This window comes from Pithys albifrons, chromosome 5 (genome assembly GCF_047495875.1).
Source record: "Pithys albifrons albifrons isolate INPA30051 chromosome 5, PitAlb_v1, whole genome shotgun sequence".
Taxonomy (NCBI): Eukaryota; Metazoa; Chordata; class Aves; order Passeriformes; family Thamnophilidae; genus Pithys; species Pithys albifrons.
The window spans coordinates 29,176,494-29,198,943 of record NC_092462.1 but is presented as its reverse complement, the minus strand read 5'-3'; the positions used below and the strand labels follow the sequence as shown (position 1 = coordinate 29,198,943).

Below are 22,450 nucleotides of genomic sequence, written 5' to 3'. Positions count from 1 at the left end.
CAATTAATATTTAAGCTTTTTCAAACACTGGAATCATAAACACATTTTTACAACATTAACAACATTAACATAGACAGTTACAGAAAACTGGAATACTTGCAGAGTACAGAAGTTGAGAAATCTGGTCAGACTGGTTTCTGAAAGGTGAAAGAGATCTCTCTTGAAGTGATAAAGAGTAAAATACTATAAAGATAACATTGATAGTGGTGCTTTCAGAGAAGCCAAAGCAATCTGGTCACTAGAAAAAAAACATTATGAGGAAAACCAGACAGTGCACGAAACCCACTTCCAGGCAATGAACCTAAAAGGGCACTTATGTCAAATCCAATTGTGAAATAATACACAAAGGAAAGAACTGAAGTTCCCTTAGGAACTTCAAGTCATCTAAAATGCTTTAACAGTTCTAAATGCAGCACTTTTATTTTTGTAAGAGATGGATGTTAATATTGAAGAATGATTTCTATTACAACTGTAGTTTCAGTCTCTCTGCTTCCCAGCTGATGCAGCATGGAAACAATCCATCTGAGTGTTAATGTCACGTTTCTTGTTTTGGCAGAAGTTTTTATTTACTATTGCATTTTTGCAGATATTACAGGATTTGATGTGGATCATTTCTTTCATGATGCATACTCACTGTAGAATTATCTACATTTAGGCTGCTCAAAAAGCATCCCAATCACAAAATAATTGATGTAGTCACTTCCATGTGCTGCTAAGGCTTCTTGGAGTGCACATGGGGAATTTTTTTGGAAAGTGCTGGACAACTACCAGCATTTGACTTCTGGTGCAGCTAAGGAGTGGTTGTCCTAGTTGAGCAGGAGGGACCAGCTAACCCTGTGTGGGGATGATCAAAGCTGTGTATTCTACCCCCTCTATTCATTCCCCAAGGTCAATGGGCCATTACAGCAGCTGCCCAGGGAGTCATTATCACCTTCACACTCAGCCTGAAGGGCCGGAGCTGCTAATGGGCCATCAACAGTTCAATACCCCCTGGCTCCCAGAGTTAATCACCCATTGTGTGAGTCCCTGCCCAGGGGGAGGGACTGGGTGCTCCCTGAGGGTACATAAGTTGTGGGTAAGAAGACTTTGGTAACTTCTCGTTTGATCCAGAGGAGCAGCAGGACCTCGACAGGAGGAGATCACCGCTCTCGCCCAGACCACAGCCCTCGCCTACACCAACAGGTTTTTCATTTCCTTTTGCTCTGGACTTGGGGGAGCCACAGGGGTCTCAGCACAAGGGCAAACAAACCCCCTTGGGTTTGTCCCCCAGGACACTGGGTTATACTGCTGGGTTTTTGTGAGTTGAAAGCAATTTCCCTTTTGTGTCAGTGTTTTTATTGTAATATTATTATTAAATTTTAGGTCTGACTTATAATCTCTCTCTCGTGGTGAGTTCATTTCCCCTGCTGGTTCATCTTTAAACCAGCACAGTGGTGTAACTTGAGTTTTAACCAATACATTTGATGGGACAGTCACTAGAGTTAAGGGGGTTTGTGGACAGGTCAGACTTGACTTAGGAGGAATGTTCAACTGGAACCTCAAAGGAGCTTTTCACCAGTGAACACATCTTTTGTGTTGGCCTTGCAAAAGGGGAGTGTTGAGCAAAGAGCCATGTGCAAATAAGGCAAGTTCTGAAGGAAGAGGGGCAGGCAATGGCAATGCTGAAACTACTCACAGAAGGTGGACTACTGTTTGATTCAATTTTTCAGAGCCAAGTAGTCTAAATCTGTAGCATCCATGTATTTTGGAAAGGCAAAGCTTTAATGTGAGTGTATCCTCCCGTGTGTTCAAGTTTCTCTGCCTGAGGAGTAGCTCAGAGCTGTAGCCTGTATTAATGCCAGAGCATAGCTGTGGTCCAAGCACCCAGCTCCAAACTATGAGAGCAGTGAAGCAGGAGGAAAGACACTTTGTGATGCTTAGGCAAGGGATCTCAGGTTAAGGTTTTAGGGCAACCTCTTTCAAATAAATCTGTAACATAACATATATAAATATATATAAATTGATAATATAACATGCCTGTTTTACAGAATTCCTCTTCTGGATGAAGAAAATGACAGGCAGGCATATGTGAAGGCTGGAGAAAGAAGCTTGCCTTTGGGAAACAGAAATACCCAAGTGGAAGTAGAGCCAGTTGGCAAGATTTGCAAGTGTTTCTGGCATTTGTGTAACTGCTAATGAACCAATCTTTGGGGGTAAAATATACAAGAAAGAAACTCTTCTATAAATGTAAAAGGCATTTTTTTTTTTCAGAAGAGGTAGGAAACAACAAAACTTCTTTAAAACAACTTAGAAAATGAGACCTCATTAAAAGTAAGTTAGGTTTTTAAGTCATTTATGTGCTTGGACAAGGTTTACTCAGTAGCTTGCTGAGAGCTGAAGGACCATGTTTCATGTAAGAAAGCACCAAAGCATTGCAAGAGGTCACTTTTACACTAAAACCCCTCCAGCATAAAACCCAAATCACTGCTGGCCTTCATGAGATACTGAAAATAAAATTCAAAGAACTGACTTGTGACAGAACCATGGTGGCATTTTAAACCAAAGGGTAATGATGTGTACCTGTAACAGAACCCTGGATCATAGGAAGGCTAGGGTTGGAAGGGACCTTAAAGATCATCCAGTTCCAACTCCCCTGCCATGGACAGGGATGCCACCCACAAGATCAGGTTGTTTAGGGCCCCATTCAGCCTGGGCTTGAACACTTCCAGGAATAGGGTCTGCACAATTCCTCTGTGCAACATGTTCCAGTGTCTTATCACTCTCTGAGTAAAGTTCTTCCTAACATCTAATCTAAAACTCTGTTTGTTTAGAACTGTTGTCCCTTGTCCTATCCCTGTCTACCTGTATAAAAGGTTGCTCCCTCTTTTTATAAGCCCCCTTTAGGTACTGGAATGTGCTATAAGGTCTCCTCAGAGGCCTCTCTTCCTAATGCTGAACTCTAACTCAGCCTGTCTGCATAGGAGAGGTGTTCCAGCCCTGTCTGAGATCACCTTTGTGGCCCTATTCTGGTCCTCCTGGACACCCCTCCAAGACATATTAGTAAGGAGGGTGCCAAGGCACACCCCGCACACATGCCAAACCTCTGCTGTGCAGGCTGAGGAAGTTGTTACAAGAACAGATCAGAGATACTTTTTAGATACACCATTTCAATATCCAACAGTATCTTTATGCTTCTCCAACAATTCCTGACATAGTTCACATTCTCCAGTTGTTTTTGTACCTGGGAAAAAAACCATTTGCTTTCCCCAGCTTTGGAGAAATTTCTGCTTTGCCATCTGGGGAGGCTGGCCCTGCCTGCTGCCCAGCAGTACAGCACAGCTCGCTTTGAAGTTGGCCAAATGACATGGGGAGAGAGGTTTTCGCAGCCTCCCAGTGATGGGAGCTCATTAGGTACTCAGCTTGTGTTGAAAGGTTTGAGATTTATGAATCAGCTCAGTCTGAGGAATTTTGGGGCCAAGAAAATTTTTCAGATATGCATGTTGAATAGCCACACGAGTGCCCAAGTTCTCCACTAGGAAATTTGTGTTCTTCATTTAGGACTGGGATTGTCACACGAGCAGGACTGCCTGCTGTTCTTCAGCTCTCCATTGCAGGGACCTGCCACAGCCAGCGAATGCACAGCTGGGCTCTGCAACAGCAACTCATTGGGGATTTTCTGAGTTTTGGAAAAACAAGGAACAACTATGGAGGTTTGGAATCCTGTGATTGTGTGAGGCACTTCATGTTTTGAGAGCAATTTGGGTAGTTTAGTGGCCTAGACCATGCCATGGTGGAGCAGAATGAATCACAGAATCAATTAGGTTGGAAAGGACCTCTGAGATCATTGAGTCCAACACATGACCAAACACCACCATGTCAAGTAGACCATGGCACCAAGTGCCATGTCCAGTCTTTCCCTAAACACCTTCCGGAACCACTCTGGTCAGCCCATTACAATGTCTAATCACCCTTTCTGTGAAGAAATTCCTCTAAATGTCCAACCTAAACTTCTCCTGGTGCAACTTAAGACTATGTATGTCCTCTTGTCCTGCCACTAGCTGCCTGAGAGAAAAGGTGGACCTCCACCTGGCTATGCCTCCTTTCAGGTAGCTGTAGAGAGTGACAAGGTCCCCCCTGAGCCTCCTTTCGTTCGGAATAAACAACCCCAACTCCACTCGGCCGCTCCTCATAAGACCTGTGCTCCAGTCCCTTCATAAGCTTCATCGCCCTTCTCTGGACTCGCCTCGTGAAGGCGACACCGCGTGCACCGCCTGGCGCTGGGGAGCTCAGTATTACTGTCCCTGAACGGGACAAAGGAGCGCAAGGCAGGGGGGCCGGGCCCGGACAAACCCCGCAGCCGCCGGCTCTGCCCCTGGGCACGGCTCCTCTCGTCGGGAGGGTGTCGCGGCGGCCGGGACGCCCCTTCCCCCTGGCGCTCTGCCGCTGCCGGGTGACCTCGCTGGGCCCGGCCCCTCCTGCCGGGGGCGGGCGGGGCGGCGCCGCCGCTGCGCGCTGTGTGCTGGAATGCGGGGGCGCCTCCGCCCGCCGCCAGCAGCGCCTCCCGCCGCCCCGCCCCGCCCCGCAGCAGCCGCGCGGCCGGGCGGCCCCGCGCCGCCGGTGGGTGAGTGAGCGCGGCGGGGCCCGGCGGCGCCGGGACGGGGGGGCCGCGAGCCGGGCGAGAGGCGCTGTCCAGGGCTGATCTGCGGCCGGCGGGCGGGCGGGGGTGGCCGGCCGGGCCGGGCCGCGGGGGGATCAGCACCACGGCTAAGGAGCCGCGCCGGCCGCGGGGGCGCTCGCCGGGCCCCGCCGCCGCCGGAAGGCGAAGTCACCGCCGGCCGGGCCGGGCCGGGCGCAGCCACAGGCCCTGGGCTCGGGCGGAGGCCCGGGGCGCTGCTCGCTCCCCCATCCGGCTGTGGGGCACTGGGTGGGCGCGGCCGCCGTGACCTTGCCGGTACCGAGGCGCTTCCTCCGCCCCGCGCCCCAGCACCGGCGCCGCTGCCCTGCCCTGCCCTGCCCGCCGCGGGGGGAGGAGGAAGCCGGGCGTCCCCTCGGGGGAGCGGCGGAGCGGCCGTGCTCGGCCAGGCCCCCCCGGCGGCGGCGGGCGGGCCGGGGGCGGCGCGGGGAGGGCGCTTTGTGTGGGCAGGCAGAAAATGGCCGCATGCCTGGCAGGCAGGCAGGGAGGGAGGGTGGCGGGGGCACGGCCCGGCCTGGCTTCCCCGGCGGATGTGCGCTGGGCCGCGAGGAGGTCGCGGCAGGGCCGGGCCGCCCCCCTTTGTTGGCGGCCTTTGACCCGTCGAGGCCCTTCGGGCGGGCGGCGGCCGGACAGGGGCACTCGGAGGGGCCCGGCCATCGACCCTGCGCCGCCCCGGTGTCTGGCGTGGCGAGAGCCGCGGGGCCCGGCCCGGCCCGGAGTCATTCGCCGGCCCAAAACCCCAGCTGGGCCCTGGGACCCCTCTCTCAGCGCCCCCCACCCGTCCCCGACACGGTAGGTTCCTACACCACACGTAGGGAAGAGCCAAACACCCCCTTCGGCCGAGGAAAAAGACCCCCCACCTTCCCCGAGGCTGAGTGATGTCTGTGGCAGCATCACCCGAGTTCTGCTTCCTGCTGCCACAGTGCCTCAGCAAAAAGGTTTAATGTTCTGGTGTTCAGTGAAGGACTGCTTGGACAATACACAGGATTTTCCACACTTGGGTGCTTACAGGTGTTCCTTTTCTCTTCCAACAGAATTACTGCCATGGCAACTCAAGTGCTGGGACAGTCTGGTGGGAACAGCCTCTTTCCTGGCAGTACTAGTATTGGCATGGCATTGTCTAGTGACATGTATGACTTACAGGACCTCTCTAAAGCTGAGCTGGCAGCTCCTCAGCTTATTATGTTGGCAAATGTGGCCTTGACGGGAGAAGTTAATGGCAACTGCTGCGATTACCTGGTTGGAGAAGAGAGACAGATGGCAGAACTGACAACAGTGGGGGACAGCAACTTCTCAGATAGTGATGGAGATGGTATGGAAGATACCCAGGCTGCAGAGAGTGACCGTGAGGCACCTGAAAATGTGGAATTAAGCTCCCTCGAAGTTCCTAATGTGGAAACCCAAGGTGCAGCTGCTTGTTCCCCTCCTAAGCCACCCAGTGTGGACAAAGATGTCTCATTGGAAGCACCAAGTACTCCAGAAAGCACAGAGGACAAGTGTAAGAGCTCGAAGAGCAAGCCATTCCGTTGTAAGCCTTGTCAGTATGAGGCAGAGTCTGAAGAGGAGTTTGTGCATCATATCAGGGTTCACAGTGCTAAGAAATTTTTTGTGGAAGAAAATGCAGAAAAGCAAGCACAGGTTAAAGAGTCTGATTCTTGCACTGCAGAAGAGGTGGATTTCTCTAAGGGCCCAATCCGCTGTGATCGCTGTGGCTATAACACTAACAGATATGATCACTATCTGGCTCACTTGAAGCACCACAACAAAGCAGGGGAAAATGAGAGAGTCTACAAGTGTACCATATGCACTTACACTACCGTCAGTGAATATCACTGGAAGAAACACCTAAGAAATCATTTCCCCAGGAAAGTGTATACCTGCTCAGAGTGCTCCTATTTTTCAGACAGGAAGAACAATTATATTCAACATATTCGAACTCACACAGGTAAGTCTTTAATATCTTTTTGATTGAGGTGCAGTTAAGACCACTGAGAAATCTGTGATGAATGAAGCAAGCAGAGTTTTCTTTTTGCAAAGTTTGTTCCATCCTCATAAAGCTTCTGGCTCTCTCAGTGCTACCAGGTTACAGCCTTGTGGAATTCAGTTTGAGCTCCAGACTGCAGTCCTAGAGGACTGAGGAAATGTCAGGTGCCGAAGGGGAGATGAAGAGCATCCTATTCAGTAATTTTAAGCCAGTTTTTTTGAAAAGGGCATGATAAAGTGTGCCTGTGATGACTGCCAGGGTCTACAACATGAAAAACTGATGCGCTCTAGAACCAAAACAAGCAGGTGCCTAAACGTAATTTTGAAAATGGTACTTTCAGACCAAGCTGAAATTTGACCAGTGTAATGACAGAGAGGAAAGATCTGATACACACATGCAGAGGAGCCCTCGAGCATCTACAAAGTTAGAAAAAATGAGTAGTGATTTACTTCTTTTTAATATACAGAGGTTTTTTCTAGGGCCTGCATTACTGCAGTAGCCCAAAGTAGACACATCTGTTGCCCTATAGGAAGCCTATGGAGGGAGTCTTCTGCCTGATTTCCTGACTTACCATAACCTCAATTTGTAATTGGAAGGAACAGTGTGAGGCCCCTTTTTTCTCTGATTTGTACCAAGTGGAATCAGAGGACAGTCCTCTGAGCTGGGATCACAGGTGACTTAGGAAATAGCTCACTATGCATCAGAGAGCCTCAGCAGCCTCTCGCATGGGGAGTCCTGAAGCTTACAAAGGGAGACATCATGGCCATCTCACCTCTTTGGACCATGAGGTACAGTTGCTTAGCTTCCTTATCCTTTTTGTGGAAGTGAGAGGGCAGTTCAGACCTTCTTTGCAACTTCAGCTTCTCAAAAGTTTTTATAACCACAATGTCGGGTCTTTTCTGAGGAAAGGACAAACTTGGTAACCATCCTCTGGCATGCTGATCTGACTTACTTCCCCTTTATTGTAGGTTATGCTGGCTGAGCAAGCCACGGGGGAATTTCTCCTTTAAAGTCATGTTTTGTCACTGCAGTGACATGAATGGTTTGGAGGCTTTGGTTCAGTTGTCTGCAGCTGTCTGGAAGGGGGTGGGCACTCTGAAAGCCTCGGGGCTGGGCTTAAGCTTAAGTATGCAAAAGTTTCTGTTCATCAGCTTGCTTTAGTATCTGCTTTGTCCAGGCTGGGAGGGTCTGCTGGGATTTTTAGTACTTTAAGACATACTACTTAATAAGAGCCGTGTGCTGTTGTTCAGAGGATACCATGAGATGAAAAATCGGTCCTGTCTAAATACTTTTTGTCCTACAGAAGTAAACAAAGATTATGAGAGGTATTAGGAAAATGGTGTGGTTTGTTCTCTAGTTCGTTTTATTTGTGTGTGCTGCAGGAGATAACAGGAAAGAGATCAGGTAAAAATGGCAAAATAGTAGGAAAAAACTGAAATGAATCATGTGGGGAACTCATGGCCAAATGCTGTGAGCCAGTGCTGTGGTTCCTGTCTGGTTTACATTTGTCTCAACTTTAAATTCATCCCTGCTTGTGTTTGTACATGACATTAGGTCCCCCTTTCTGATCTCTGAAAGCATTTGTTGAGTTTTACAGGAACTAACCGTGAAAGCATGTTTGCTGAGGAAGCACTCTGTTATCACTGCATTGGACCAATTTACCAGTGAACTGTATTAAAAGTTTTTAAAAATTGAGCACATCCAGTTCCTCATTTCTCCTTTAAAAACAATGGTGGAGTCAGGGTTTCTGGTCCTTTGGTTTGCCTTGTCTTTTTATTATTTTAATTAAGCTGAAATGATCTACCCTGGTAGGTGTTTCTTTGCTACTTCATAACTACTTAGTTAAGGTTTTTCAGGCAGTTCTCACTTGATAAAAAGTTTTCAAATATGTTAGTAGGATGCTTTAGCAATGTGCCCTGATTCCACTGACGTGGATTTTGTGGGGGAGAGTGTTAAGAGTACTAGAAGAATTAATAAGCTCCTGGCAGGTATATTTATACACCAGGCTAAAAGTTTCTGCTGATGCTAATGTGTAGTAAGTTGCCTTAAAAAACACAAACACAACTGCAATGCACAAACCCTCCCCAAAAACCCCTGAAAAAACAACCACAGATATTTTATAGGCGAATGTACTTACAGACTGTTCACATAACAGTGTTGAATTTAATAAAAACTGTCTGAAAAGAGCTTTGGATTATAGTTTTCATTTAAAACTTAAGAAAAAATATTTATAGGGAAAAAGGAATGGGATGCATATGTACATAATTTTCTTCCTATTTTATGTGTTCAGAATGTTAAAGAAGAAAGTTGGAATAGTTTCTTTTTTTGGTTTCCTGATTGCTAATAGGTTAAATAATTTTGCATAGATACTTTTCTTTCTCTCCTGTTGTTTGTACTTCACCAGACTTTTTTTGTGTGGGAAAATGCCTTCTTGCAGATAATTGGATTCTGCTGTGTTAGAGCCATACAGTTTTCTGTAACACCGACTGTACAGAGTGGAGTTTCACAGGATCAAATGCTCTGCTGTTACCGCTGGAGAAAGGCAGTCTTGGTTTTCTCTGTGTCCTGGGACTTGTTGATTCAGCTCACTAAAATGGCAGTAAAATACTCCTTCCCTCTTCCCCAGGTTGGCTTCCTGCTGGTTAGTGAACTGAATCGACTTACTAAGGACACATGCAAATGCCAGAGCACATGGCCAGGAGCAGGGGAGGGGGCTGTATGCTAATACCTGGCATGACTGGGAAAATTACCTCTCCTCTGCACATTTGAGGACCACAGGAAGGCAGGCAGGCTTATCTGCTTGCCTGTTACTTGCACCTGTGTTGAAAAGCAGGTGTCCAAGAACCCCCCCTGTACTGGAAGATACCTTGCAGCTTGTGACAGTGTTTGTGTGGCAGGCTGCTGACAAATGTGAGGGACCTTGGGGAGAGGGGTGCTCCAAGGACTGTACAGATGGTCATAAGCTTGTCACCTGGGAAAGCTACATCTGGAAGAGCCTGCCTGCTGCCCAGGAGTATGTGGTGGAGGTGTTCAGAGCAGTCCTTATGTTACTCGGGCAGAAAGGATTCCGTGTCAGGAACAGATCTACCTGGGCTCGTTTGTGCTCATTAGACCTTTTAGACCAAGTTTTGACTTGATTTACGTGCTGATCCTGGAGCTATATTATGTCCAAGACAGTGCAGCATTGTTCTCTTTCCTTTTTTTTCCCCGTTTTACTTGTTAGAAGCAATTTCTAAAAAACTTAATTGAAAATAATCTGCAGGGCTATATAAGTAAAACATCTGCTTCAGACAGTCACAATATCCTATGTCTATTTTTGGACTATTTTTTGTTTTTGTTGGTGGGTTTTTGTTTTATATTTTAATTTTCGTTGTCATAGGGAATGTTTCTTTCTTGCCACTCTGTTGGAAGTTTGATGGAAACAGTTTTGTTTCAAACAGACAGAATTTATAATGGCATTGCTAAAAAGGCTTTATAAAGAGACTGTTGAGGAATATGTTTGGTGCAGGGAGCTCGGTTTGCAGGCCACAGTTTGAGATGCAGAATGAGCTCAGGGTGGGAGCCCAGAGGGCCAAGAGGCCTTGAACTGCCAACCCTTTACTGGTGAGGTCATCCAGGTGAATGGACACTGAGGGACACAACAGAAGCCATGAAACTGCCAACCTTTTGGATAACAAAGGAGAGGAAGACCAGTGATTCCAGAAAGGTGGATGGACACCCTGATAGACTGAACAGTAGCAGGAGACCCAGGAGGAAGAGCAAGACTTGCATGTGGATAGATTGTGAAGGTATAAAAGCCCAGAGATTCCATTGTTGGAGGTCCTGCTTGGACTGTTGCTGTGTTACTGCTGAGGCACCCGAGACTCTACTATGGGAAATCTGGGGTCAGGCTGGTAAAGAAACCTTATGTGAGTGTGATGTGTGTGGGGAGTCAAGCAGAGCACCTATTGGCTCACCGCAGCCATCTGCTGTGAAGGGGCTTTGGTCCCAGCAGTCTGGCCTCGGCAGTGTGACTGCCAGAGAGTCTCCTGAATGGTCAGACTAGATATTTCCTTAAGAAGATGATCTTAAATTTGCTGATTGATATCAGTCTGCCTGTTCATTTGCATAGAGTTAAGTTCATGCTTAAGTTTTTGCTAGTTGAGGGCTTATTCTGTAATTGTCTTCTGGAGACTTTTTTTGATGGCTTGTTTGCATATAATGAATGAGCTTGTAAAATTACAATATAAATCTTTTTGGGGAACAGTATTTTATAAAACAGCTTTTACAGTGTAGTCGTTGTCCTAGTTACAGGGGCCAGGAGTAGTTTTTCACTATGTGGGTATAACCAAAACTGTGTATTCTACACTCTCTCTGTCATTTCTGATGAACTGTTAATAATGGACCATTTGCAGCAGCTGCCCAGGGCACACCTGACACCTCCAGCTACAAGCTGGGTGTTGAGGAACCCTGCGAGGCATGGGAATGTTTCTGTCGGTCACACCAAGGACTCAGCTGTGGTAACCCTCCTCTGGGGAGGCATTAGCACCTTCACACCCAGCCTGAGGGGTCATCTCTGCTAATGGGCCATTAGGGACTGGCACAACAGGCAGCTGCAATGACCTAGACTAAGATTCCAAAAATACCCCATGACTCACAGAGTTAAATCAGCCATTGTGAAACTCCTCATCCTTGGGGAGGCACTGGGCATTCCCACCTGAACCTGAGCATATATAATATTGGGGTTTTGGGACTTGTGGTGCCACTCATTGGACCCAGAGGAGGACCAGGACCTCAACAGGACTGCGACTGCCACTCTCAACAAGACTGTGACCATCATCCTCACCAACAGGTTCCTTTTCTTTTACTTCGCACTCAGGAGGACCACGTGGCGCTCAGCACAGGGGCTAACAAACACCATTCTGTTTGTGTTCCCAGGTGCTGGTTTACACTTCTGATCTTTGTGGGTTAAAACCAGTTTTTCTCGGTATCATTATATTTATTGTAATCTTTTTAGTAAATTGTAACTCTGATTTATAATCTCTCTTGAGTTTGGTGCATTTCTCCCACTGGTTTACCTTTAAACCAGCACAGTCATGCATTTAATTCTCAAGTGGGAATAACACATTTTAAATTAGTTGTGTTCATCATACCTAAATCTAATGTTTTGTTACTGTGCCCTATGTAAAAAAGGGCATAAAGGAAAACCTTTTGCACATTCCTAATGTGGGTAACTTTACAGATGTGAAATTTCCGTTAATAGGAAGAAGATGTGACTGAATATTCCAGGACATTTGGACATGTATTTTCTAATTGTAAGGAGTAATTTAAAAACAAAACCATTTATAACAAAAGGACTACCCCTCCTTTATGCGTGACTTAATCTTACTGTGTGTATTGCACCAATCTCCTACCTTGTTTTAATTGGAAAGGGACGGAAGTTGTGGTTGTTAGGGTGAATTTACTTTTAAACTGCTGATCTAATCAAGAACTATAGTCTAAATGTTTGCTGGGACGAAGAAACGTGAGATTAAACTCTATTACAAAGACCTCTTCTACTGCTATTTTGGTACAGGCCTGCAGTGTAGCCTCAGATCCTATACTGGTAGATGTGGGTTTTTGCTGCTGCAGATGGCTCTGAAAGTGAACACACAGCCTGTATGCAGGGCTTCTGTGGATGTCCACGTCTCTCTGATTTAGAGGGCACCTGGATTGAATGCTTCATATGTAGCAAATGTAGCAAAGTGCTGTAGTGTAATTCTGACTATGGCTGGAATAAATACGTTGCAATCAAGTAACTTCCTTTTCCCTTTCCAGCTTCACTCCTCTCTTCTGTTGGAGGTGTCCACCTGAGACTAAAAAGTGTTTTTACAACTTGTAGTGAAGACAAGGCTGCCTAGGTCTCTGGTCTGTGCTAGTAGTTTGGGGCAAACACCTCTGGTACTTCTCTGGGCCTGCGTAACAAATAATAATTCTTAAACTGTCTGCCTTTGTTTGAAGCTTGCCTTCAACTGAAAAGGATTTTCAAGTATCATTGCACTGATACAATTTTTAGGTACAATTACATGCTAACTCTCCCTTATCAAGATATAATTTATGACAGGTTAGTTTCCATTAATTCTCCAGAGCCAATAACTCTTCATGCAGAGGGTTTTGAGTCTTCAAAATAGGTATTGCTGCCACACTTAAGCTTTTGTTAGCAGCATAGTTTGACTCAGCAGGGCGTTATGGTTTTCCATGCTGCAAGCTAATTTCACTCTGCCAGTAAAACTTTGAAGGTCTGTCTGTGCTTGCGTTCTGGGAAATGCACGTCCGCTGATCGGATGGTTGTACCCCATCTTAATCCAAATTAAACACTGAGGTTTCAGGTAAGGTGTAATGTGAAACAAGAACATACTTCGTTTCTTACAGGATTTGTATCTTGTGCATTTTCTGTGTGCAGAGAGAAAACACTCTAGGAAAGTCAGATCTGATGGCTTAAGGCTTCTTAGTGGTGTCTGTCCTCATCACATTTTGCCCAAGTTTACTGTCAACTGCAGGTGGACATTAGGATGCACTTCCTTCGTATTTTTCCCTGTTATTATCCTCATTCATACGGCATGACATGTTGTGCTGGTCCAGTTTGGGCATAAGATTCTCACTGTGTCCTTTTGCTGAGAGATAACTTGCCCTCAAATACAACTTGACAGCCTCACGTGTGGCTTGGTAACCAAGTCTGGGAATCTGCTGTGTTTCAGTAACTAATTTGCTGTTTCTTTTTGCAGGAGAGCGACCCTATCAGTGTGCCATGTGTCCTTATTCCAGCTCTCAGAAGACTCATTTAACCAGGCACATGCGCACCCACTCAGGTTGGTAAGGCGCGGCAGAAGCGGGACTGAGGAAAAGGGGGTGGTTCACTGCATCAGGCATTGTTGAAGTTGGAAAGGACCTCTGGAGGTCATCTGGTTCAGGCCTTTGCCCCAGCAGGGCCACCTAGAGCAGGCTGCTCAGTTCTGTGTGAGATGCCATCTCATTCATCATGGCCTGAGCTTTAGCTCCTCTTTTGATGGGGAACGTCTTTACTTGCTAAGGAAATGCTGTGTCATTAATAAAAGTGATAATGGGAATATATCTTTTTCTTTCCCTTTTACTTTCCAAGATGTATTCTGAGGTTGATAGAGGTGCTGTAGTAGTACTAGTAATCTAGTAATAAATACAGCATTGTCATGATACAGGAACAAATTCTTGTCTTCTATATGCTCCCATAGCTGAGTTCAAATCGGTGAAGCTGGGAGAATTTTGAGTAGCTGGGAGTCTCCTCTGTGATGTCTGGAATTCTGAGAGAACCCTTAGCTTTTGCTTAGTGTGCCACAGTGATGTAAATTAGTGTCTTCTTGTGTCAAGGAGACACAGAGGAGAATGGGCAATCTCAGAGGTTGTTCACGAGTGACTCAGTCTTGTGGTGGCACTAAAAGTCAAACTAGCAATTTTCACTAGCCTTTATTGTCTGTTACTGGTCATGAACTCTGAGGTTACAAGCATCTGTTCTAGTTTTCTTGCAAATCTGTTTGAATGAATTAAGAGCATTTTTGTGAGTATGATGCCATAGACACAAGCACAGTTACCCTTTATGAACTCTCACGGGGGAGTTCAGGTAGATCTCAGCCTGTGCTTTTGTTTTGCTGAAATATGAATTGACCAGACCTAGGTGAATTCCTAATGCTAGCAAACAAGAGTGAAAATCTCCTGAACAGTAAGTGTTTCAATTTCAAAAAGATGAGGCTTTTAATTGAAATCAGGAGGCAGGCAATTTTAACTGTAGTGGAAGTGGGGCTTGGGACCATTGAAAAATAGCCAGCTTTAAAATGACGTGTCAGTATTTTGGTTTGAGAATTTTGTGAATGCAGTATTCTGCTTACAGAAACAAAAACCATTTTTGGCTAAAACTCTGCTTCAGCCAGACCAAATTTGCAAATGATTCGGTCAATACTGAACCTGGAAACCATGTCATGAATGTATTACTATCCTCTTGTTCTGTGCAAGGAAGTCTCAAATCCAGAGGAAGTATGCCTGTGATCCTTGCCTCAAAGGTCTGAGAGGGAGGGCATGACTTTGGGTATCAGGAGGGTTGTATTACTAGCTCTCTTAAATTCCATTGCATGTTTTGCTGCATTGCCTAGGCAGCTGAACCTTTTCTGTGGCAATTTCTGGGTTCCTGCAGTTCACAGGCTGGCCTTTTAAGGCTAATGGTGCTGTAGCTTTCTTGCTATGTCAGACAGCAATTGACAGTGGTTTGGAGCCTGATTCACAACAGTTTTTTTAGCCATCTTGGTACATGTCATTTCACTTGTGCAATAAAACCCCTGGATTCAGAGGTGATGGACACTATGGTTGAGTTACCCTGTTGCAGCTACCTCGAGTGCTCTCTGCACTTAGAACAGTTTGTTCATGTGTATATAAGGGAGAGGCTGTTCTTGTCCTCACTGCATGTTACACAGAACTGTTCCTTGAAGTGTAGGCGATAAAGGCTCCATACTTGGAGGAAGGATGAGCAATAAGCACTTCAAGCTTAAACTTGTGGAAAATGTCACCAAGAAGTGAAGGGAAAAAAAGAAGGAGGTAAAGTGGGGAGAGAGGGAAATAAAGTAGTTCTTCTTTAAATAATAAGGCACGATGCAGGCAGACATGAAACAGTTTGAACTCTTAAACAACTGTCCCTATCCTTCCTGCCCAGCTTTTTCTAGAGTTTTTGAAGGTGTTGTAGATCAGCCCTGTGGCTAACACATGAATAGGCACCAGATTTCACTGCAGACTGTCTGGGCTCCTGAGTCACGCTGCAGAGGAGCAGTTTGAGTATGGGCAGTGTCAGGACAGTGGGTTGCAGGGGTGGGAAAAGCACTTTGTACCATGAGCTGAAGGGACTGAAGTGGATTTTCAGCTTACTGAAGATGTGGTATATGTTAGTTCTGCAGGTCAGTTTTGAGGTGCTGGTTCAGAGCTCAGGAGCATCCCAAACTCCTCAGCACATGCACAGATCCTCTCAGACTCTCAGCGTTTTTCTGGACTTGAGCTGTTGCACTAGAAGTGTTTTTTCTATTTGCTGTGATGTGTAAGTGCTGCAGTGGCAAGCATTAAGCAGAACATTTCAGGAACCCTTCTACAAGGGTCATTGTACAACTGTAAATGCAGAGTTCAGTAGTAACGTAATGGCTTTAGGCTGCATTTGGTTGGCTTGCCAAAAGTAGCCTGCAGCCAGTGCATCGTGTTTTAGACACCAAAACAGTGAACTGAATTTTTTCAGAGGTAAAGATTATCCAGGCATCCCTTTCATGTGCGTAGGTTTTTGCTAGTGTCTTTTCCCTTATTTTCTTTTCAATGCAAACATGAACTATGCTAAATCTGTGTAAAGTTGGACTTTTTGAAACGTTTGTGTGAAACTATTTATCAAATGTTACATTTCCGTTTTTCTACAATGCATTCAATGGACCAGTTGGGTATGGATTCCATTTGCTAATATTACTGTAGAGAGATCTCTGCCGGTATGTATGCCTAGCCAGAACCTGTGATGTTGTTACTGCTTGTTTGGTTTTGGATCCCCTTCCTCCCAACCCTCATCCCTTCTTTCTTTTCTTGTATTTTGTTCTTAGTGTCCCGTGAATGTGTTTGTGACTTGTGGATTTCTTACGTTAACTTCGCTTAATTTTAAAGGCGCATGGATAATTTTTTTTTATTCTTTCCAAGTTTCATATTTCTGTATCTGTATTAGTGGGAAGTGAATGCTCCCCAACCCCCATGCTTAATAATCACTGTCATTCCTTCCGTCCTTCCTTCCCTAGGTGAGAAGCCATTCAAATGTGATCAGTGCAGCTACGTGGCCTCAAACCAGCATGAAGTGACTCGTCACGCAAGGCAAGTTCACAATGGGCCAAAGCCTCTGATTTGCCCACACTGTAACTACAAAACGGCTGACCGTAGCAATTTCAAAAAGCACGTTGAGCTCCACGTCAATCCGCGCCAGTTCCTCTGTCCTGTTTGTGATTATGCAGCATCTAAAAAATGTAACTTGCAGTATCACATCAAATCCAGGCATCCTGATTGTGCTGACATCACCATGGATGTTTCGAAGGTGAAGCTACGGACTAAAAAGAGTGAAGCTGACTTTTCGGAGAGCAGTAATGACAAAGTGGAGAAGGAACCAACAAAAGGGGATTCAGCTGCAAAGAAAACTGAGAAAATTGTGAAGGTGGAGAAAAAAGATAATTCAGCAAAGGAAAAGAAGTCAACAAGCAATGTTTCTGCAGGCCAGGTGACAACCAGAAGTCGGAAATCAGCTTCAGAAAACAAGGAGGTAGATATTAAAACTGAGAAAAGTACTGAGAAAACATGTAAAACAAAGAAGGTTAAAAGAAAGGCAGAGATTGAAGCAACTTCCTCAAAGCAAGAGCCTGCAAATGATACCTCAGTAGCAACAAAAAAGAAAAAGAAAGTGGAAGTTAAACCCAAAGACTGCCAGGAAGCTCAAAAAACTGATGTTGTACCAGAGGAGGAGCCTAAAAAGCAAACTTTTTGCCCCAAGAAAAACAGAAAAAAGAAAGTTATGAAAATTAAGCACAGTAAAAAAAGCAGTAAAGTCGATCAGGAGAAGATTGAGGAAGAGGAGATGCCGGATGAACATCCTATCACAGAAGAAGATGGATGCGTGAAGCTGAACACTGAGGTCAGTAACCAGAAGGAGCAAAATCCCACTGACACGGTGGCATTAAACAACAGTGGTGGTCATGCTCTCAAGGGTGAGAGCACTGATCCTAAAGGAGACTGCATCCAAGATCCAGGACAGCTTTGTCTGCCAGCTCAGGATGCAAACACAGAGGCTGAGATAAAGGACCAAGAAATGCCTACTGCAGCAGGAAAGAGTGAAGACACTGCTGGTTCAAAAGAGGAGGAGAGACAGGCAGACACAGGGGAAGACACTTCCTCTGAGGAATCTTCCCATGCAGTGTCTTCTGCAAAAAGCTTGGATGTGCCTATGGATGTGGTACCAGATCTGGCACCTGAGAAGGAGCCAGAGGAAACCTCTGTGGCAGAAACTGTGAGCAGCTCAGACCTGATGGACCTGACCAAGACATGTCTGCCAGCAACAGAGCCAGCAGCAGATGCTGTGCCAGCACCTGTGCCCCCAGAAGGGTGTACACAAGGCCCTAAAGTAGCTCTGGCCTTACCTCGGGATAACACAGCAGTGAATGAATCTCAGGAAATGGATGAGGATGAGGGCATCCACAGCCACGAAGGCAGCGACATAAGTGACAACATATCAGAAGGAAGTGATGACTCGGGATTAAATGGTGCTCGCTCTGTACCAGAGGAAGCAAGTCCAAAGACATCACAAGGAACTCCAGACACCACAGTGGCCAGGGAGAACTATGTGTGCATTTTTTGTGACCGCTCATTTAAAAATGAAGGTGAATACAGCAAGCACCTCAACCGGCACCTAGTTAATGTGTATTATCTTGAGAAGGCAGCAAAAGGGCAGGAATAGAAATAGCAGTTTGGGGAATTGTCTTGTGTAAGATCTTACACAGCTTATGTACAGAGACTGTAGATTTTTTTTTCAAGCATGGTTTCCTTTAGTGTATGCATTGGTTTCTTTTTTTTTTAAAGTTGAAAATATTTTTGACAACTTTATGTGTAATGGTGAATTCATTAACTATTGGATCTCTTAATTAGAGTAGGCAGGTAGGGTGTATGAGGTTGTGTCCTGTAAAGTCAGTGTAAGCTTCTAGTCTATTAGCATATGCAGTTCTTTCATAAACTGAGTTTTAGGAACAAGACTGGAGCTAGCAATACACAAGTTGGATGTTTATAGAGCTACTGGCATTAGTTGTTTTTTGTTCTAGCAGCCAACTCTTCCTCTCCCCTTTTCCCTTCTCCATTTTTTTTAGCTCTTTTTGATGTGTCATGATGTTCAAAATGTTAAACTACTTGTTAGTTTTTCTACCACGAATATAGCTTCCATTACATAAAGAGCACTTTGTAAAAGAAATCAAAGTTGGCTAGTGATGAACATAACTGTTTAAGCTAATAACAATTATGAACGTACATTTCAGATCCCCTAAGCGTGAATGATGAGCCAAAATTTGAGAGTAGTCCTTCTAACTTTTGATTGGAGAACCTCTGTCTTGATTAATATCTTAATCACTGATAGATAATTGGCTTTGTTGTGGGGGAGCAAGTTTGTTAATTTCTGCTTTTTTTTTTTTGATTGTGCTTTAAGGGCTTAAAATATTGCACATTGTTTTTGATTTTTACCTATGCAGTTTAATCCTTTAGGAATAGTGCTTGTGCAGAACATGTACACTTTATATATGCATGTTTGGTTTTGTATGTATAAGCTTCTTTATTTGGAAACATTCAGACTTGTTGCTTACCATGTGGCAGTTTTCTGTGATGCTCCTCACTGTAAATTTTCTTGTTTTCCTGAGGTGTTATTAGTTGTGTATGAAGTTGCTGAAATTATGAACTGCTTGGCTATATATTTTTAGCTGGCTTTAAAATTGTATAGTCCTCTAGCAAAAGGATACCAATGCAATTTCAAAACACTTCTATAGGAAATGCCACTTCTGACATTTTGAATAACACATACAGAATAATAAAATCTGATTTATAATTTGGACAAGAAAATAATCACTCTCAATGGAAACAGTCTTCAGATTCTGCAAGTCCAGATAATTATTTTTTTCCTTTCCCTATTCATTTCCATGGCAGACAGCAGTCAAATGTCATGAGTTTAAAAAAAGTAAAATAGTAGCATTGATATAATCTAACGTCTCATACACAAAAAAACCCCTAAAACAAATAAAGATAAATCAACTGGTAAGCAACAAACCTGACATTAAAAAACTCTAGGGATTTCTGCTCCTTATTCATTCAAGTTGCATTTAATAAAATCATCCTGCTTCCATGCAGACAGAAACTTGTAATGATCAGATTGTCATCTCAGGTCTTCGTGTCATACCAGGAGTTTTTAATTCTAAACAGATTTCATTTCTAGCACACACACCCTGGAGAGATTGCATACGTACTGCTTGTAGCCAACCAGTGGCAAAATGTAAACAAAATCCAAACCAACAGGGAAGCAGCAAAGCCCTCCATGTCCCTTCTGTGCACTCTTCTGATGGTCATTAGCTGCCTTTCCAGTGGGAGCAGCTGGGGCCAGCTTCTCTGATTGTCAGCTCCAAAGAAGCAAATTTGGAGGCGAGTGTTGTTTGGAGAGTGGAGTTGAAGAGCTCAGACAGTATTTGTCAGAGCACTTTACAGCAAATAACTCTCAATGTTTAAGTACTGGAATAAACCCCATTCTTCACTGGGTGTTGCCACAGCATCTTCCCCTCCAAAGAAACCCTCTACCTTGAATGAATAGAGAGCAACGATGCTACATTGCTTCTTTTTTGGGAGAGATTGGTAATTGGAGGCCAAAGATTTAAGAGGGAATTCATCCCTCATGACAGAAATAAGTTGTATGATGTATAGTGAGTTTTTGTTTGCATAGCTAGTGTTCAATCCTTACCTTGGCTGCGACAATCATTGTCAACTCAAGATCAAGTTGCAACTATATTTATGTTAAAATTAAGAAAATAAACCTAGTTGATTTTTTTTCCTAAACTACCAGTTGTAATAGTCTTAGATGTATTTTTTTCTTCATAATAGTGTTTCTTTATATATAAATGTTGCCTCCATTTGTGAGTGATGTGAGTAGATGCTGGGAATTCCAGTACTGTGTAGAGGTTTTATAGCTCCCTTCATATCCTTGCAAAGAGCCTTTGCCATCTTGCGAGAGACTTCAAGGACTTTAGCTAAGTTCAAATAAACTCGTGGACTGGCCTGGTAATTATTTTCTGGGTTGTTTTTAAATGAAAATGATGCTGTTGACTGACTCTAAATCACTCTCTGAGATAAGAACAAAGATGGTTCTCTGAAATACTGTGCTGCACATTTCTGTGAAGTGGTCATGGTTTCAGTGCTATTTGACAAGAACTCTTCAAAGACAACAGTCTGCTCCTCTTTGGCAGTTTTTCTTAACCACAAGATGACAAGCTGAAAATAAATTATTAACATATTAAAAAGAAGAAAAGTTGATTCTTTATATCAACAATGCCCTGAAATACCTAATGGTGCAGAACTGTGTTGGAATTCTCTGCAAGGTTTGGGATTATGTTACAGTAAAAAGGCAAGGATGTAATGCATTATGTGTATCTAAAAAGTTAAGCTCTGCTAATACTGAATATTTGAGAGGGAGTGCTGGTCAGATAGCCCACCATATATGGTGGGCTTACATTGCTGTATCCCCTTTCAAACAATGCCCTTTTTTTTGTTTTTGGTCTTTTTCAATATTCTTAAATTATTTGATGTTGGGTTTTCCAATGCTCGAGTTCTTATGTCTTTTGGCGATAGTACCTGTATGAGTGTTCAGCCTCCAATACGTGGTTGGAAGGATTAGCACGCTGATACCCCTACACTGCCAGCCCTCAGTCGAATAACGTGGTGTTTTGGGCTTTTGCTGTATGAATCTATACACTCAAAGTAACTGCCCTGAGAAACAGTCAAGAAATGGGTAGCTAGGCACTTACAATCCCTGGTATTGTAATTGCTATTTCTGGATTTGGATGATCTAGGCTGGAACTTTAGTCATTTAAAGAAGAATGTTTTAACAGCTGACAGACCAGTGAAGATACAGTAATGTACTTGATTTCAACAGATTTAATATAGCTGAGAGGTATCACATTCAAGAGTTTTCTTGAACGTCAGTTTGTGTAAATATGTGGCGTGCATATGATATTAACAGAATCCAAACAGCTAATGGAATTGTTTTATGTGTACATATATTTTTCCCCCTCTAAAATTACACTAGCTAACTTTTGTAAGCTGGCATGGAAACATGTTTATGATGTTTAGTTGCACCATGTTTGATGCTTTTACAGTGCAATACTTGTATTCTCTGAATTAAACCAAAGGTAATTTTCATGCTCTCTACTGTAGTGCATGACAGTCTTTTCTACGTTTGTAATAGATGTAAAACGAGCCAGATCATACATCCTGTTTTTACCTAAATCATGTATAAGAAGTCTTTTGTCCAAAATGTAGTATAAAGTTAAACTAAATTGCGTTATATTAACCTTTACAAGTGTATTTTCCTAAACATAGTTATGATTAAATAAACTTTATTAAGGAACCTGCAGCTTCTATCTTCCACTTATTAATGGTTATGGAAGCCATTTGTAACCAGAGGCAGGAGCAGTGTAAGCATCACTGACAGAACTGAAGACCTCAAACCAGCCAGGTGGGTCTGGGGGAGCCAGTACAGAGATGCCAGGTGTGTGCACATGCAGACTTGGCTGTAGACAGGGACAATGGCTCCAGATACAGGTTCTTTTTCCTTTTCAACATACTATTTTCATTTCCCTGCCCACTTCAGTGAGGGAAGGGCACAAGGTGGGAGCTGCATGTGTTCAAACAAGGTTCAGATGCAATGCTGAACCTGTTTGTGATTTGGGAGGATGGGCCCAGTGGGCATGAAAGGCAATATTCCCTGCCATGTGAGAAGGAATGCAACTTGATAGAAGCTGTGGAATGTAAATGTGAGTTTCAGAGGTAATGCAAGTGGCAGTTAGTCCTGCTTTACAGAGGGATCTCTGGTTCAGTCTCACTTGGGGAATTAGCAGAAGATTTGTAAAAATTTATATCACCCATAATCCCTATGGCTACAGTACTGTCTAAATAGATGCTGAAAATGTTTTGAGAGCTGTGGAGCCTGGGATAACCTGCAAGGGTGACATTTCATC

General features: G+C 44.3%; 1 protein-coding gene across 3 annotated transcripts; it reads left to right on the top strand.

Moving 5' to 3' along the window:
* The first annotated feature begins 4,520 nt into the window (after positions 1-4,520).
* REST (RE1 silencing transcription factor) lies at positions 4,521-21,846 on the top strand. 3 transcript variants are annotated; one of them, XM_071556058.1, is made up of 4 exons: positions 4,521-4,600; positions 5,707-6,617; positions 13,400-13,483; positions 16,451-21,846. In XM_071556058.1, exons 2-4 carry the CDS (start codon positions 5,717-5,719, stop codon positions 18,148-18,150), a joined length of 2,685 nt encoding a protein of 894 aa, XP_071412159.1. In that variant the 5' UTR covers positions 4,521-4,600; positions 5,707-5,716; the 3' UTR covers positions 18,151-21,846. The 3 variants fall into 3 exon arrangements, with proteins under 3 accessions (XP_071412159.1, XP_071412160.1, XP_071412161.1); XM_071556059.1 differs by having other exon boundaries at positions 4,522-4,596; XM_071556060.1 differs by lacking the exon at positions 4,521-4,600 and adding an exon at positions 5,446-5,464.
* The last annotated feature ends 604 nt before the right edge of the window (positions 21,847-22,450 follow it).

What these genes read in the sequence shown, in the direction of transcription:
- REST (XM_071556058.1), top strand. Translation starts at nt 5,717, where the DNA reads ATGGCAACTCAAGTGCTGGGACAGTCTGGTGGGAACAGCCTCTTTCCT. An exon ending in ACATATTCGAACTCACACAG is followed by an intron (nt 6,618 to 13,399) that starts GTAAGTCTTTAA and finishes TTCTTTTTGCAG; the next exon opens with GAGAGCGACCCTATCAGTGT. An exon ending in GCACATGCGCACCCACTCAG is followed by an intron (nt 13,484 to 16,450) that starts GTTGGTAAGGCG and finishes TTCCTTCCCTAG; the next exon opens with GTGAGAAGCCATTCAAATGT.